Source organism: Thunnus thynnus, chromosome 23 (assembly GCF_963924715.1).
Source record: "Thunnus thynnus chromosome 23, fThuThy2.1, whole genome shotgun sequence".
Taxonomy (NCBI): Eukaryota; Metazoa; Chordata; class Actinopteri; order Scombriformes; family Scombridae; genus Thunnus; species Thunnus thynnus.
Window position 1 is genome coordinate 20,886,700 of NC_089539.1, and position 13,290 is coordinate 20,899,989.

The 13,290-nt window shown below is 38.6% G+C and overlaps 1 protein-coding gene across 2 annotated transcripts in view; it reads right to left on the minus strand.

Annotated features, from left to right (window-relative positions):
* sfmbt2 (Scm like with four mbt domains 2) overlaps window positions 1–13,290 on the minus strand; it is a 56,197-nt gene that overhangs the window by 23,069 nt on the left and 19,838 nt on the right. The window contains exon 5 of one of the 2 annotated variants that reach the window (XM_067581347.1): window positions 11,196–11,216. The exons of the other annotated variant lie outside the window; for it this stretch is intronic. Coding sequence (XP_067437448.1) covers window positions 11,196–11,216 — 21 coding nt within the window. The remainder of the gene's footprint in view (window positions 1–11,195; window positions 11,217–13,290) is intronic. 2 annotated transcript variants of the gene reach the window in all.

Genomic DNA, 13,290 nt, shown 5'->3' on the forward strand with positions numbered 1-13,290 from the left:
GACTTGAAGGCGTATCCTCACCTCAACTATATCCACTACCTGAGCTACAACGACTAGCTGATTGACAGAAAATGAATCGGCAACTATTTTATTAATTGATTAAATGTTTTGAGTCATTTTTTTAAGAAGACCTGTCCAAAATCTCTGATTCAAGCTTCCTTAATATCAATATTTTCTGAATATCTTTGTGGACTGTTGGTCGGGACAAAAGAAGACGTCACCTTTGGCTTTTGGGAAACAGTGATTGACATTTTTCACCATTTTTGGACATTTTATACATCGAACAATAAGTTGGTTAATTGAGAAAAATAATGAACAGATTAATCTTTAGATGCAGCTCTTCACTTGAGTCAGACTTGAGTCACAAAAATGAGGACTTGGTTTGACTTTTACCTCGTAAAATAATAGACAAGACACAACAGGCAGGACTTTTATAGCCTCACAGCCTTCGTTTAATGATTCATTATCAGGCCTTTGTACTAAAGGACTTCTGTCATGTAAAAAAAAACCCTGTTAACGCAGCTTGGAAAGAAAAAAAACTTTATTCGTCAGCGTCCAGAGTGTAGAGCTGCAACTACCGATTATCTTCATTATCAATTAAACTGCAGATTATTTTCTCGATTCATTGTTTAGTCTATAAAACGCTTGAAAAATAGTGAAAAAAATTGCATTCACAACCTCTTAGCAGTCACGAGAACATCTTCAATTTGCTTGTTTTGTCCGACTAACAGTCTTAAAACCTTCAGTTACTCGATTCACTGTCATATATGACGAAGCAAAAATCAAACTGTCACATTTGAGAAGCTGAAAACAGGAAATATTTGCTTAAAAATTTTATGAAAACCTGCTGATTCATTTTCCGTCTGTCAGGTTATCGATTAATCGTCGCAGCTCTAATCTAAAGACCTCAAAGACTTTCAACAGACTTGCGATCTGCTGATGAATGACGACCCAAAATACTTAAAAAAACAGCTCCTGGATGTAATTCTAACAAACTGTCTCTACTGTATGGAATCATTGACCCTAAAGTAAAGGGGTTGCATGTCATTAATCTTGTTATCAATCATGCAAACTAACATTTGTACTTGAAAGAAGAGAGAATCCATTCCCTCGTTAACCTCCTGGGGATCAGATTTTTTATCCCCACATAGGAGGTGAATCCCCACGACATCGCCGGTACAAGAACACATCACACACGAACGCTCACACATCCACGCCAAAAAAAAAAAAAAAAAAAAAAAAAATCCAAGTTCCAGCAAATTTGCATAGGGACATGTGGTTTATGTCTGCTTCCTGTTTCCCACAGTGCAACAGTGTTATGTAATTCCTGCGTTCGTGTGCTTCCTTCGCTTTTCGTTTGCCCTTCATTCCCGATATCAGCCTCCTGTTTATCCCTTTCCCCCTCCTCCTCCTCCTCCTCCTCCTCCTCCTCCTCCTCCTTCTTCTCCAAACTGCTTCTAATTCCAAGGAAGATGCTGAGTGGCCTTCAGTGTCCTCCATGTTCTTCCTGTTAGTCAGCGACTTACACACAAACACACACACACACACACAAACACACACAAAAAACCCTCCACAAATGCAGGCACTTGTTGGAGTCACTGAAATGTTGCCAAATGAGTCAGAGTTACAAAATGACTACAACACGCAATGAGAAGTGTCATTCCCTGCAGTGCTGATAAGCATCAAGCAACTGAAGTGAAAGTGAAATATACATACAAGCCTGTTTTCCTCAGAATATGTATTTTGTTTACTTTTACTCGGTTTCCTTGTAATTTACTGGACGTGTATTTCCAATGTAAAGCCTTTAATATTGACCTTTTGATAATGAACAAATAAGGAAGCCACATCTTTGCTTCTTATAGTTTTGATAAAGATTTTGAGTCAAGAGAGGAAGCTGACCTTTGACCTTGTTTACCACGTTTGTCAAGGTTGTAGTTTGTTTACATTCCCCCAGTCTTGGCTAACGGTTGAGACGAAGCACATAAACAGCAGAGTTCAACTGATTCAGAGCCCTTTACCACCTGCACATCTGACTGTGTTGTAGATTTACTTTGAAATGGATAAAATTCTCGTTTTTGCCAAAGTGACAAGATGTTTTTGTTGAGACTTAACTAAGAAGACTTGAAGCTGTTATAAAGTGCTGAATTAAAGGTCTAAAATACTGAGAGATGTCAGCTTTTGATTTCTAACACTGCCAGATGTTTTTTGCAATAACAACATATGATTATAATGACTTGAAAACGTCTCTCTGATCAACGTTGAACTTTACACAAACTTCAATTTGATGCACATCACACTCTTAAAACTAAAACTTGAGGCTGATGTTTGACTGCTGACGCTCTTACTCTTGACAGACATGAGTAAATATTCTGATAATCGATGACTCATTTCAGTCATTTTTCCAAGTAAAAATAGTGAAAAAAATGCTAGAAATTCTCTGTTCACAGCATCTAAAATGACGATTCACTGCTTCTCTTTGTCTTATATAATAGTGAACTTTGGGGTTTTGGACTTGTAGTTTAAAGAAACAAGGGGAAGTGGTGACTTTTTCATTGACATTTCATTGAAAAAGAAATAACTGCCAGATTAATTGATAGTGAAACGAATCATTCTGCTAATCTGCTCTGCATTCGATTCTGCTTTTCCCTACTTGTAAAAACAAGTTTTGGGGTTTTTCCCCTTACCGTCGTGTGACGAGCTGCTCTGATTAATGACATTTAAGCGTTTTTGCGTGACGTAAACGATGACCTATCAGTCATTTTCATCGTATCCTGACACGTCTTCACTCCTGATAAAAGTAGTAACAGTTCTGAACACTTGAACTAAAAAAACTTAACACTTAAACTGACACTTCAAACCCTTTCGATGCTTCAAATTTGGCTTTAGCACACACATATTTCACATGTTTGACAGCCCAGTTAAAGAACATTATAAGAAATCTCATTTTCACTTCACTTCACTTTTACATTTAGCCTTTTTTGGAGTTCTTTCTGTTTCATTCTGAACATTTCTTTAGTGTTGAATAATCTCAAAATGTGCAGCCTCTTAAGAGTACATGTGCTTCTATTTTTCAGTCCAGTGTAGTTTACTGGAAGGCTAAAGTGGGTGATGCTATTAACAGAGTGAGACGTTGTGGTTTTTAAGCCAAGAAAAAAAAAAAGTCATCCTTCACACACACATTATACATCAAAATGTGAAAATCTAACACAAGAGTTTTGGAGCACTATCAAACTCTCATATACTGCCATAAAAACTGAAGGCTGAATCTTCTTTTTCTCTCTCTTCTTTTTTTAAGCACTTTGTAGTTCTTTACAACACTTTTCTTTTCTAGTTTGCTTTGGAAACACACTTCATACGAGTTATTTAGAAAAAGTGCTTTCAACCTTCTTATTATACTTGTAATAATCCCTTTTCCGAATCACAGATTTGGATATATACGGCTGACAGTTAGCGCCACGGAGGCTGCTCAGGATTTTAAATACATAATTGACTTACGAGACCAAATCAAAAAAAAAAAAAAAAAAATCCTCTCATGGCTTCGGACTCCAGAAGTCCTGACCGAATCAAATAAACAACTGTGGATTTTTTCTGGCAAGTAAATCAACTTGTCAACATGGGAGAGGCTTTTTCCTGTGATGCTACTGTGAACAGCGAACGTCTCTGTGGCCCAAACGCTCTCTGTATGCCTGTTTAATAATAGTGTTTTTTCCTGTGAGACTATTTTCTTTCCTTGCTGCTGCTGCTGCTGCTGCTGCTGGACCTTTGCAAGTGCACACACACACACACACACACACACCTCAAGTGTGCAGAAATAGATAAACTATTTTTACAGATCCTGCCTAGATTAGTCATGAAGACATTTAGAGCCGAATGGTAGCAGCTGAAACTAAAACATGCAAACTTCAACCTCCTCACCCTCCTCTTTCTCCCTCTTTTTCTTCCCCTCTTCCCCCCCTCTGCCCCCCTCACCCTTTTCCCCCTCCCACCTCTCGCGGTTTCATTATACTGCGCTGCTTTGTATATAAATAATTACCTATTTTTTCTTCATTTCCATCCTGAAGGCAGCAGACACATAGAGGTGAAAGCCTGACTTTCACATAACAATAAGTGCATAATTAACCTTGAGGGAGGAGATCTTCAAAACACCCCTCCTCCTCCTCCTCCTCCTCCTCTCCCATACTCCTCTACACTCTTCACTATCCCACAACCAGCCTCCCCCTTCCTCCTGATAACCCCCCAGAGGCCCAGGGCTGCACCAAAGCCGGCTGGAGTCTACAAGCAAATATCTAGCATTAATAAAAAAAAGCAAATATGAATATATATATATGTATGAATCTTGATATTTGCATATTCCACCAGCTCCTCTCCTCTATAAAAGAAGCTCTGTGCACAAAGCTCGTTTAAAAGCTTTACTTTGGGTAATCAATGTTATAATTAAAGAAGAAAAATCGGCGCTGTGTTTTTTTTTTAGCCGCGATCACAGCAGTGCAACAGATTCTAATCAGAGTTAATAGGAGCAAATTACGCCTGATTCCCCCTCTGTCTTATCCAGTCATTATGCGCTGGCATGGAGATGAGCAGCCCCCTGAACGCACGAGGGTAAAAAAAAGCCAAGTCAATTCAAACAATTACCTACTTCCATTTTAACTGACAGGCTTTTCCAAATAGGCCATGAGCATAATGACTGCAGCACGCGGCCGCATGTAAAATGCCACGCAGTGCAATTAGTGTGTTTATTGAGAGACGTCTGGCTGTTGTGTTTGGCTGAATTATTCCTGGACGGTTTCAGACGCCATATTGTTAACATTTTTATAGCCTCATTCATGACAGAGCGGGCGGGTGGGCGGGGGGGGGGGGGGGGGGGATATTACAGGGTTGCTGCACACTTTTTTTGAAATCAAATTTAATGCTTTTTAAGACCTCAACAGAGAAAAAAAAAATGAATACCCTTTCCACAACAAAATAAATGCACGTTAGGCTTCATGTTTGCAATCAATCTGACAATATTAGTTGGGATATTTTTATGTAAAATCACATAAAGTAATAAAATTAATGGCAAATGCAACGAACTGTGTCCCACTGTTACTTTACAATAGATAAAACTCTTAATTTAGAATTTAAATTGTAATTACAAGTAGCTTGGAACTTTTCATTTTGACAGTACTCACCCACAGAGTCGGCTTTAGTTAATTTATCCTCGTTAAGACACACACACGTTACAGTATATAGTCAATTAAATCTGTAAACTCCAGCTAAACGGCCGTTAAAAGTCCGCTACTCTGCTTCACGTCGCATGTTGGCCGTTGTGGCCACTTTCAGTGAGCAGCCTTTGAAACAGTTCCTGTGAGTCACAAAACACAGGTGCACCTTGCGTTTGTCGTACTTTCCCTGAACAGACTGGCTTCCCTACATCTTCTGATTTATCATCATAGTTGGGCCTGTGGTCCAATACCTTGTTTTTAATGTCAAAACTTAATTTTCATAATATAAAAAGACTTTCTCTCTTTAAACCTGATGACCACTATAATGGACAATGATTTTAAAAAAAATCAAAAACTTGTTGTGCTATTAGATATATAAAGCTTAAAATAAAAAATGCAATGCTTAAATATTATATTTAATGCATCAAAAAGAAATAAATATTTAAAAATATATATAATGCTGTTATAAAAGTTACTTACTTTGAAGGCCCTGACGTACTGCAGCCATGCTTCACTTCAATGTGGTGTGACTTTTTGAAATGTCACCCAGTTGGGCAGTACCTGCACCTGATTGGTTAGTTAGGGTCTACTAAATAACCAACCAGAGGACAGTTATGTAAATCATATATTCACATAGAAAAAAAACAACAAAAAAAAACACCATACATGTGACGTCCATTGCAAAGGCCGCCGGGGGTCTGAAGGATGAACACACTGTATTTGTACAGTATGTGTGTATGTACATGTGATTTTACATGTATGCATGCTTGGATGTTTCTGTTTATTTGCACATTTTTGCTGTTTCTTTTTTTTTTTAACTTTCTTATTTTCAATAACCCGGAACAAAAGGCAAACAATCGACTCAATCATCTTTAAAGCCGTATGTGGGGAAACATGGCGCATCACCCTCATCACACAATCGAATTGAAGTCCACCTGTCATACATGCGACATACATCCAACCGCTCTCTGAACACTCTGTCCTCGTCTACATCACCGTTTCTGTTCCAGCTACAGCGCCTGCAAACAATTTAGAACAAAGCACCGAAACCGGCGCACACTCTCATTCTACATCAGCATCATTACACACACACACACACCATAACAGAGCATCCAAACTGTAAGACAAAGACATCAAGCAATAGCAGTGAAATACTGGAGGACAGCAACAAAAAACTATAAAAAGGAAGCAAAATTAACAGCTGACACCCCCGTCATTCATTCTACAGCTGACCAAAGCCTCCATAACCGAGTAACTGAACCTGTATGTTGCTGCCTAACATCACCCACATGCACACACACATCAATTTAAGTCCTACGGCTCCTTGCAACTTTCCTGCTGCCCTGAGCTTTCCCTGCAGGCTCATGATCTTCTAGCACATGCTAGTAAAGATGTGTGTGCTTGTGAGGGTTATTGTGATTCTATCCTCCATTCATAAAAAAAAAAAAACCTACTCAGGTCACGAACTGTGTATGAAAATGAATCCCAATCACACAAAAATGCAAAAACGCACACACACACACACACACACACACACACATACGTTGTTTTCTAGTGTAAACAAACACATAAGCTTTGTGGCGTCATGCAAATCTGGAGATTACAGCAGGTGAAGTGGCCGAACTAGAGCTGTCTGCCTGGCGGACCGACTGTCTTCTGTTTGCTTAAAACTGATCGTAGAAAGTGTTCAAAACGCAGCCTTCTCATTCACTTAATGAGATGACTGAGGGTGCGGCCGCAGAGGACAAAAATCAATACATGATTGTTTTAATGATTGTCTCAAACGTGACTTCAACCATTTGAACTTCAAGCTGTTTTTGCTCAGTTTTCAGTCCCTTTATTTTGCAGGTTTATTGCACAGTAACCACCGCATTCGTCTAAATATACGATTTCATTCTGGAAATTACATCACAAGAAGTCGACAACAATTTTGCATTCAGAGATCATTTTTTGAATGAAGAAAGTACTGTCTACTGTAACACCGGCTCCTGCAGTGCAGAGTTTTTCATTATAGGTTGTTTGTAGACTTAATGTTGTGTATTCAAGTCTGTTTTTAGTGAGTCTTCCAGCTTCAGTCAGACCTCAAAGTGTTTCTTCAGCTCAGTTTAACTTGCAGAAGTTTCTGACGTCTCGTGTAAAGTAGATCAAGAATGTAGGTCTGACTTTGTTTTATTTCTATCTGTGCACCAGGAGAAAGACGTGAGTCTTAGGATTAGTAGTGTTCATGCAGTTTACAGTGAAAAGAACATTTCAGATTATGCTAAGCTAACCAACGATAATTATTCATTTATTCAACCACAGAAAACCAGTGAAGAAGAAACGTATACTATGGACAGCCTCCTGACATTCTGTCCTCCTACATCTTCCAATGAAAAGCTACCGCAACCATCTGTTTTATCAACGATATGACAACGTTTCCACAAAGATACGTTTCCCCTGCGCACACTACAACGCCAAGCCGGCGTTTTCAGATTTTGTGGACGTTGTTTAAGTTTGAACTTATGAACTGCTGCTGCAACCGGCTCTGGAGGGTAACAAGGGACACACCCAAAGCAACGCAGCCCTTTGTATTTTTCTCAACACCATCCTATTGTCAGCATGAGCCTGAGCCTTCAATTCTTCAAACACCACACTACCCTTCACACACACACACACACACACTAACACACACACACAAAACAGAAGACAGGTCTATCTCAGAGCCTCATCTCCAGCAGGCTCTGGCAGGGAGCAGTGTGGTGAATTCATTATGCAAATGACCTCTGTTGGGATCTGTTCAGCGAGCAACTACCTTACCACATGACCAAACTTGTGATGTTGCCTAAAAAAAGCTCTCTTTACATGAATGGATGGATGTATCCGACATGCACGCAGGCGCACTTTACATGCACATGCACAAGGAGAGACTGAGGGAATTCACGGCGGAAACTCCACTCCGCCTGAGAAAGATTCCCTCCTTGAGTCTGACCTCGAGGCTTCATATACAGTCAAAATACCATAAATATGTAAAGTAGGTTGGATTATATTTGCGCTGGGTGAATTAACATTTTTGGCTCACCTGCCAGAAGCTTATAGAGAAAAAGATTTTCCTGCCAAGATCTGCCTTTAATCACCAAAACAGCTACTTTAAAGTTGTCAAGCAGCTGTAAAATGTTGGAGAAATAAACCAAATTTTATCTAAAACCTGCACATTAAAGGACGAGTTCACAGTTTTTCATGTCTGCCTTAAATCAACAGTGAGGAGACCAGATGATTCTTGCTGTAATCATTCCTCCTGTTCATTAGAAGATCCCTTCATAATGTAAATGATGGAGGACAAAACCCAGAGTCTGTACAAAAATGTATCTGAAGCTAATATGAAGCTTCAGTAGATATCTTACAGTCTTTTTAGTGCCAAAATGCCTCTTTTTGTTACTATACTTCCACCGCAGCTTAACAGGGAAACACAAAGAGGGAATTTGATGCTTAAGAGTCTGTAAATGTGGACGATATCTACTTGATATAAGCCTCACATCAACTTCTAAATGACTGTGTGGACACAATGTGGATTTTGGCCTCCATCACTTACATTGAAAGCACATTTGAAGGATCTTTTAACAGCCAGTATGAACAGGAGGAACGATCACAGCGAGGGAAAAAACCTCTTTCACTGCTCATACGGACACCTGCCTATCCTTTAATAATTTAGTATGACATCAGTGGCCTCATATGAATAACTTTCAACTAATATTAAGTAATTATGAGTGAGATGGAAAGATCGACAAAGTTTATCCTGTTAAACTGTCTTTCAAATGACTTTTTAATTTGTAAAAAAAAAAAAAAAAAAAAATTAGCAAATTACGCAACAGAGCCGCTCGCAGCTCTGCAGACTCGCGCGCTGTTCTTGCAAACAGGGTCGCTGATTAACAAGGGCGCTGATTCGATGAGCACAAAAGCTTTGCTGAACGCATGAGTTAGCTGAGGAGCATTTGAAGTGGAGGAGCTGAGAGGGAGACTGTGTGTGTGTGTGTGTGTGTGTGTGTGTGTGTGTGTGTGTGTGTGTGTGTGTGTGTGTGTGTGTGTGTGTTTGGGTGAGTTTCATGAGTGAGGCAACTGTGAGTAAGCGAGTTTGACGAGGGATTTAGGTGTGTTTGTTATGCGATTTGCTGAATTAAAAAAGACCTTTTTCGAATCAGAATGTATCGTGGTTGTGTCTTCTCTCGTATTGAGAGGAAAATAAATCAAGATGACTCTAACTTAAAGGGAGGGAAGTCTGTAAAAAGTTAATCCGAAACTATGGAGGTGAGACTGAGGGAAGACGTTTGCTTCTGCTTCTTCTAGAGCAACGTTAACAACCAATCGGATGTGATTGGCTTCCTGCTGGCTGACTCATAGTGAAATTTCCCTGCCTGAAGATCTCAAGGTGGAAAAAAAAAAAATCACAGTCGGCTTTATAAATCTTACTAAAGCTTTATGTGAAGGCCTCCCCTTCACTGACATCATCATCAAAGTTTTATCATTATTATTTGTACATTTAATGTCTGGTATTTTATTTAATTTTTTAACAAAATGCACCAAGTAAAAGTTGATTTTTGATACTTGATTATTCATTTAAGTCTCATATAAAATAATGATGCCAATACTTTTAGTGTAAATAAATGAAATGGACATATTTTATCACTAACCTCTAGTGGCGTCAAGCCACGCAGATGATTTTGGAGATATTTATCTTCAAGATTTCTGCCTCCAGCTCGCCAAAATGAAAGTGAACAGATGTGGTTTGCGGTGCTCACAGTGTTGAAAAATTACATTTAAAGATTCAACACTAACTTTACAGAAATAGCGTCTCTGTTAGAGCTCACTGTCAACAGTTTACACAGGGACTGCTTCTTAAATTTGGATGAAAAACCCTTTGAGACTCAACTTTAAATAAGGGTGTCAACACAGTCTTTAACTTTAGATATACAAAATGTTGAAATACTTCTTACAAGGCTCCTGATGTTACTTGTAAAACAAATGCTTTAGCTGTTGTTGCACATTATTTACATTTGTCAGTATTTATGACATTAAATACTCATTTTAATATATTATTTATAGATTGTTAGTCATATCACGATTAAGTCAAAACAGAACAACACCCTCACATCATTACATCATTACCCACCAACTAACATCCGCAGTAGAAAACTAATATACAATAGACAATGATAAAATAATTTAAGGAAAGCAGGAAGGGAAGCAGTACTGGAGCAGCCTATTTTTTTTTCATTTCATTATTCAAAACATGCATCTTGTCTGTGGAATGTCTTTACAAATCACCCTGACTAACATAACTTTGATATATTAAAGAATAAACTATCAACTGCTATATTAATTAGCAAGCGGTTATTGTTAATGTCTTCCTTTGAGAGAGAAGAAAAAAAAAAGTTCCTGGCTAGTCTGGTGACAAATGTTGACTTTATGTGCCAAACATGATTTTTTGGGTTTTTTTTTTTACATTTCTGACCTGTCTTTGCTCAACTTGTGCATGTTTTTTTTTTCTGATGTAGGACACAGTTTGTTTGTTTGTTGTACATGAGAGGAGGCCTGTTTATCAAAGCATCACATTTCTCACTGAGCTGCTGCGAGTTATCATACAAACACAGCTTGTTCTTACAGTGGAGCAGGCACAAACAGCAGTGTGTGTGTGTGTGTGTGTGTGTGTGTGTGTGTGTGTGTGTGTGTGTGTGTGTGTGTGTGTGTGTGTGTGTGTTATCACTCTGCTAAGACACACTCACTCCACACTCAGCTAGAAGGGAGTCACATGCAAGAAAAAAAAAAAAAAAGCAAGGCATGGCAACTGAGCTGTGAGGTCACTTCCTGTAAAAAGAGGTGAAGAGGAGAAGGAGGAGGAGGAGGAGGAGGAGGAAGCACACTGTACATGCAGCTCTGAGGCCTAACGTTGACACAGTGTTGATTTTATGTTAGCAACTAGTGAGAAGGGCAGTTAGTCAGAAGCGCTGTTCAGCTGCTTACCTTTTCTTAGGTAAATGTTATCTGAGAAACAAAAAACAAACAAAAAGAGAACAAATAAAACAGGTAAATGTGACACAGGTGTAAGCACTCAACAGTACACTCTCTCTCTCTCTCTCTCTCTCTCTCCTCTCTGCTCTAATATTAGAGCTGACTAAGCAACACACACACACACACACACACACACACACACGAAAATGTGGATAACATGATGCAAAGCCTTGAAATGAAGCAACAAAGTACCCTTTCTTCACAAATTGACAGTGTCTTGCAGAAGCCTCTTGGCAATAGAAAACTGCCTTCAATTACACTACACTGCTGTTTGCATCATTAAACTTGCAGCGATGTCAGCTGTCCGTCACAATTACAAAAAATTGGAAATAAGAGCTTTTGGGAAGACGGTTAAAAGTAGCTAACTTTGGTTTAAAAGCATGTTTTCACCGCATACTGGAACAATTCAGCTGCTGTTTCTCCTGTATTTGAGTATTAAGTGTTATATATCAGTATTTTTTTTAACCTTCTAACCTTTCTTAAGCTTCTACATCTTGCAAATATGTAAGAAACTAAGAAAAAATGCCAAAACTCCAGCAACACTTGTAGTATAAAGTAGGAATGCACCGTCAAATGTCAACAATCCACATAAAATACAGTTTTCTGTTCTTCAGAATAAGACAGTTGTTAAGCCTTTATCTTAAAGGGGACCAGTCATGCACATCTCCAGGTCTATATTTTTATTCTGGGGCCCTACTTGTTTATCTTTGCATGGTTCACATTTCAATAAACTCCTTATTTATCTTATACAGGCCCTTTAATCAGCCCCTCAGTTCAGCTTCTGTCTGAAACAGGCCGTTTTAGCTCGTGTCTCTTTAAGACCTTCTCAAATACATCTTGAATCAGATCTGAAATACGTGACTGGACGACAAGAACAACCCATGAAACAACCTTAGCAACAAAGGCTACAGAAGGGATGATCGTTTGTGGGCGTGCAGAAACAATATAACGTCATCCCGAGGAGGAAGTAGAGGTAACTTTGCAAGTGGAGTGTTAAGAGCTGACTGAAGCCCTGACTTTTGACTTGCAGGCAGCATTTTTACATACGTTCAATTCAAGTTTTTGAACTTTGACCATTTTTAAAATAAACATCCAACATTGTAACATTAATCTTAAAAAGCATGTTATGTCCCCTTTAAAAACAGAAGTGTTGACAGTGACTTTTGCAACTTTGCCAAATTATTACGCAATATCGTTTTATAACAGTAGATGTAACAGAAACAATATAATCATTTGCAGTGCAAAGAGTTTGGAGAGTTCAAACCAGATGAAAAAAGAAACAAAGACACATAAAGTAACGCTACAATGCTCATCTCAGTTGACTGCCAAATCTTGACAATTTAATATTTCTAACAAAATCCTGTCTGAAGGCTTGTACTATAAAGAGAAAGAGCCAAAGAAAAAGCCACTCCACTGCTGTACTGAAAGCAAATTTCACCATCAACTCAAGGCATTTCTTTCAAGCCACTCTGTATTAAGTCCACACCAATCTGGATTTAGAGCTAATCACAGCACTATTTCAGCTATTACATTAGTTACAAACAATATAGTATCCGCTTTAGACAATAAGAAACATTGTGCTGCCCTTTTTATAGATCTGTCAAAAGCATTTGATACAGTTGATAATCCTACACTCTTACAAAGGTTATACAGTATTGGCTTTGATGGAAAAGGCTTGTGATTGGTTTCAGAATGATTTGTTTGAGAGACTTCAGTGTGTGAAGTCGGGGAGTGTCCAGTCTGAGTTCTCGTTGGTAATAAAAGGTTCTTCAAGGTTCAATTTTGGGTCCTGTCCTCTTCACTGTCTATATTAATGATATTGTCTCTTCACTGAGTGGCTGTCAAGTCCAACTCTATGCTGATGACGCTGTTGTGTATTGTATTGCTGACTTTGTACAACTAGCCATTGAGAACTTTCCTTTAATGCTCTACAAGATGCTCTTATTAATCTTAAAACTGGTACTTAATGCAAACAAAACAAAAACCATGCTGTTTACTAGAGCCATTGATTATAATAGTATGCATACATCCACTGCGAATGGATCCA